Consider the following 5,551-nt stretch of genomic DNA (forward strand, 5'->3'; position numbering starts at 1 on the left):
CCTGGCCAATTCTTTGAGAAGTGGACAGCCTCTTCCTTCTTCCTAGTCTGTCTCAGTCTATAAGCTGGGCTGTTACCTGTGCACCAGGTGCATTTTGCTGGGTTTTAAACACCAGAGGCTCAGCCTCAAAACTCACGTCTACACGTCACCACAGTAGGACAAACCAACAGACAAGTTTGTTTTGCTGTTGGAGACCTCTCATATCACCCCCACCTGGGTCCCTGTGGCTGACTGTTCCTCTGTCTGGATTCCTGGCTTTTAAACCCCTTTCTCTTGCTCTTCTGGCCTGCTGCTTTGGGTGTCCCTGAGTTGTCCCTAGGGCTGACTGCTCCTCTGTCCGGGTTCCTGGGTTTTTCATTTCATTATATGCCCCTATATTTTATTGATAGGAGTCCTTGGGTGGTGCAAATGGTTAAGTGGTGGACTACTAATAGAAAAGTTTGGAGTTGGAACTCACTGAGAAGCACCTCAGAAGACGACCTGGCAATCTGCTTCTGAAAGATCACAGTATTAAAAACCCTGTGGAGCAGTTCTAGTCTGCACATGAGTCAGAATTGACTCCACAGCAACTGGCAACAGCAATAGCATATCTTATTGAAAAATCCTTTAAAAAAATAAAAAGGCACAATTTCTGGCCTTGCATAGCTTATAGATTAGTGGGAAAAGTGGAGGTGGGAATAGAGATTATAACAGGGCAAACTGATGTACATCAGGAGTTAGGGGAAGTTTCTCAGGAAAGGAGATTTCAGTAGAGACATAAAGGATAAGAAAGGAGCTAGCAAAAGGAAGAGAGTTAGAGGCAGAGTAAATAATTTGTATGAAGGTCCTGAAGTGGGAAAAGGCTGGGTTGAGGTGGGAAAGAAAGCCATATACATCAAGTGTAGTACTTGATGAAAGAATGATACCAGATGAGGCCATAGAGGAAGGCATGGGCCAGTTCATATGTAATGATACAGACCATGTTAAGTAAAACATTTAGATTTTATCCTAATGGGAAGTCATCAAAGGTTTTTCGGTAGGTGGCATGACATAATCAGATTTTCATTTTCTAAATATCACTCAGGCTTCTTTGTGAGAATGGGTTAGAGGTAACCAACAAATGTAGTGGGGAGTCCAGTAATATTGCTATTGCAGTAGTCAAGGCAGGAGATGATGGGGCTTGGATATGGTTAGAATGCAAGTGGCATCAGGGCTTGCTATAAATTAATACATATCATGAAATAGTAAGTATTGATGTTGTCAGACTCCCTTATTTATTCCACAAAATCTTCTGTAACCTTTATATACACATAATCCAGAAAGATAGTAGACACTGCACACACACACACACACATTTACATATACATGATGTATATGTATCTATAGTGAATATATATGTACACTTAAATATGAATGTATGTATGTATGTATGTGTGTGTATTTCTTAAATATCTCCAAACATGAAATTGAAGTTTAATCATTCTTAAGGTTTTAAACCTTTTTAAATCTAAATCTTTCTTCTGTCTATATTAAGTTACTTCCTTGTGTTGTGTGTTATGCCGGATTTAAAAATCATGTGAAAAACTCATCCATAGAGAAAAATGATTAAATATGCATTATTTTGCAGTAGCATGAGTTTAAATTATGCTGAATAAAAACATATGCTGAATAAAACTTCTAAAATATTCCATATTAACCAAACTTCTTTTCTCTATACATCTTTCTTCGTTTGGTATTTAAACACAATCTCCTTTCTTCAGCTGTCCTCCCAGTTGTTACTTCTCTTTTGCCCTAGGTAGAAGTCTGTTCTTTACTTAGCGTGGCAGTAATGTTTAGTTTCCTACATGCGAAGAAATGACTTTTGAACCACATTTTGTAGGATTCCTTATCAATTCTGTGATGGCTTAGATAGACTTTACTTTCTAATGACATAGTAAAATACACCTTTACTACTTTCACAAAATCCTGGTGTTCTTTCTTGTTGGTTTTCACATATCCATTCCTTCCCTGTTTCCATACTAAGATCCTTGGTTTAATTCTGAACAACATGTGCCTTAGCTAACCCAGTAGCCATCTTGCTGTTTTCTATTTGGTCTGTGGTATTTCTAAGTCTTCCATCTCTTTCTTTAGATATTTGTGTTTTTATCATCTTGATCCTTGGAATTCTTTATAGCTCCAAGTTTGTTGTTTTTTTTGCTTTTGTTTGAGTCATTTTAAAACTGATCATGTGCTTTTAGTCTTTTCACTAGCCTACTCTATCTTTTTTTCTGACTCCTCTAGCCTGTTATTATACTTGGGCTTTTCTTTTTCACCCTATCTAAGTAAATGCTGTAAGGCATATAAGACTTAACAGAATCCTACATATTTCAAGCTTGATTTAAAAACCTTAAAAGTCACTCAGCCTAGCTGCTTCATTTTACAGATCCATTCAGGCCTATAATTAGGGACTGCTAGAATGGAAACTCTGCACCCTTCCCTTTGTGTGTTACACACCACCTACCCACTCTGAGTCTATCAAATCTTTTAGAACCAGTTTCTCCTATCACTTCTTCCTGTTTCAAAAACTCCCCTTATTTAAATTGTGTCTTTGCGAATCCAGTTAACAAAATATTACTTTATATGTGTTAAATTTTTGCTATGTAATCGTTTAAAATATTATTTAATATGCTATTAAAATATTTAAATATAATTTAATATGCTATTAAAATATTTAAACATCTTGCAGGATGAGTCATTAAAACCTTCTACCAAAATTCAGTCATATGTAAGTAATTTTTATAGAGGCACATGACAATAACAACAACTATTTATTGAAATTGATGTCTAATTTCATCACTTAAAGATTCAGTTCCAATGAAGGGTTCCATTATTCCTCATCTATCAAGCTATCATTTTTGTTCCATTGGTGAACTTCTAATGCCCTTCTTCAGTATGTTAAATCAAGATTCATTTCCCTCATTTTCTTCTGGATCCACTACCTATGAATTACCTCCTTGAGCAAGTACAGTTATGGTACAGAAATGCCATTGCTACCTATTGTGTCTGAGGAAACATTTCTCAGGAAATGCATTGGTAAGACTGAATTCTAAATGATGCAGCATGCCCCAAATAATTTTAATAACAAATCACTGGAATTATATTCATCTTTCTGATCTCTTCACTTTCATTTGCCTGATTTTTAGTTTGTCACTGTATGTATACCCTTTTCAAAACTACTTTATAAAGCTCAACAATGGTAATTGTCCCAATATAATAATTTTCTGGCTAAAACATGGGTGCTTTAAAAATAGGTTGATGAGTTTGGATACAAGAATGAAGCAGTAAAACCTTCTGAACTATTTAAGCTCCTTTAATACTTCAAGTTTTGCAGAAGACTTAAACTCTGCCAAATGATCCTGTTAAGCTATGTCACTAGCTTCAACAGTCTTCTTTAGTACTGTTGCACTTCTACAAAGAGGGAAAAACATCACTTTTTTTTAATCACACTCTTTTCTTTGTATAAGTTAACTTTGTGTTCAATAAGGGCTTTTGATAGTCTGATAATCATACAAAAATAGCTCCCTTGATGAGATTGTGGTCCCCTTCATTGTTAACGGTGGCATTTGATATTTTATATGCTTGAAGGTCCTCGAAAGTTTCCTCTTGCTCAAACTGAGTCTCTTCTGATAAAAATGCGTTCAGTGGCAAGTGATGAGCTTCATATATTGATGCAACGGAGAATGAGCCAAGAGAACCCTATCCGGGCAACTGAAATAGAGCTGGCCCAGCGACTGCAGAAGCTCATTGTTTTAGCAGTTAACAGGATCATTTATCAAGGTAGGACTACAGAATAAATTTCTTCTTCTTCAGATCTTGAATCAAAGGCAAATAATTTAAGAAGGAATTGATTAGGTTGCAGATTTGAAAAATGCATTATTTTTCATTTCTTAAAATCTAAACTATTAAGGAAATGTCTTATTTTGAACTGATAGCCTTGGATAGAAATCCCCTTCTTAATGTATTAAATGCTGGCCTAGATTGACCATTGAGTTTGAAACAGTATGTCACTTCCATTTCAATTTTCATTAAACATTTATTTTGAAATAATTGTAGATCCATGTGTTAAGAAATAGTGCAGAGAGATCCACTGCTCATCAGTGGTAACTATAGTACAATATCACTGACTGTAGTACAATATTGTTGTTGTTGTTATGTCCTGTCGAGTCAGACGCGACTCATAGCGACCTGTCCTTGGGTTTCTGAGGCAGTATCAGTACGGAAGTAGATTGCCCAACCTTCCTTCCGAGGAATGGCTGGTGGGTTTGAACCGCCAGCCTTCTGGTTAGCAGTCAAGTGCCTTAGGTACTATGTTGACGTTGATACTGTCAAGATACAAACATTTCCATCACCAGAGTCCTTTATGTTGCCCTTTGATAGGCACACATGCTTCCCTCCTGCCCACACCCCTCTTCAACCCTTGGCAACCTCTATAATCTGTTTACATTTCTATAATTTTATCATTTCAAGAATATTATGTCTTTTGGGATTGGCATTTTTTTTTTACTTACAGTTCTCTAGAGATTCATACAGGTTGTTGCATGTGTCAATTGTTTTTTTTTTTCCATTTTTATTGCTGAGTGCTGTTCCATGGTTTACATCCACCAAAGTTTATTTAACCATTCATACATTCAAAGACTTCTGGGTTGTTTCTAATTTTTAGCTATTACAAATAAAGATGCTATAAACATTTGTGCACAAGTTTTTGTCTTAATTCTTCATTTTTCTGGGATAAATATCTAGGAGTGCAATTGCTGGATTGTATGATAGTTGCATATTTAGCTTTTAAGAACCTGGCATATTTTTCCAGAGTTGCTTTCTCATTTTACATTACCACCAGCAAGGGATATGTGATCCAGTTTCTGCCATTCTCATTAGTATAGTTATCACTATTTTTTAATTTGAATGATGTCATAGATGTGTAGTGATAGCTCATTGTGGTTTAAATTTCTATTCCCCTACTGGCAAGTGATATTGAACATCTTTTCATGTGCTCATGTGCTATTTGAAAGAGCATTGCTGAAGCAGCAGGTAAAGCACTCAGCTGCTAACCTGAAGATTGGTGGTTGGAACCTACCAGCCGCTCCATGCATGGGAGAAAGATGTGGCAGTCTGCTTCTATAAAAATTTATAGCCTTAGAAACCTTATAGGGCAGTTCTACTTTTATAGGGTCACTATGAATCAGAGTTAACTCGATGGTAATGGGTATTTGTATTTTTACATCCCTTTTGGTAAAATGTCTTTTCATGATTTTTATCATTTTCTAGTTGGATCATTTTTTAACCATTGAATTTTGAGAGTTCATTATATAGCCTAGATACTAGTCCTTTGTCAGATTTGTGGTTTGAAAATATTTTTTCCTAGTCTATATCTTGCCTTTTCATTCTCTTAACAAGCTGTTAATGGGACAAACATTTTTAATTTTGAAGAAGCTCAATATATTAATTTTCATTTTATGTATCATGCTTTTGGTGTCTAAGAACTCTTGGTCTGGCCTTACAGCCTAAAGTTGGGTTTTTTTTTTTTTTTTTTTTT

General features: G+C 35.8%; 1 protein-coding gene across 1 annotated transcript in view; it reads left to right on the forward strand.

The window, feature by feature from the left end:
• Positions 1-5,551, forward strand: part of LYST (lysosomal trafficking regulator) — a 339,163-nt gene that overhangs the window by 126,208 nt on the left and 207,404 nt on the right. The window contains 2 exon segments of the mRNA XM_042780645.1: positions 2,822-2,980; positions 3,604-3,795. Of these exon segments, the coding sequence (XP_042636579.1) occupies positions 2,822-2,980; positions 3,604-3,795 (351 nt within the window).

Source organism: Orycteropus afer, unplaced genomic scaffold (genome assembly GCF_000298275.1).
Source record: "Orycteropus afer afer isolate SDZICR_OR568_19922 unplaced genomic scaffold, OryAfe1.0 scaffold00050, whole genome shotgun sequence".
Lineage (NCBI taxonomy): Eukaryota > Metazoa > Chordata > Mammalia > Tubulidentata > Orycteropodidae > Orycteropus > Orycteropus afer.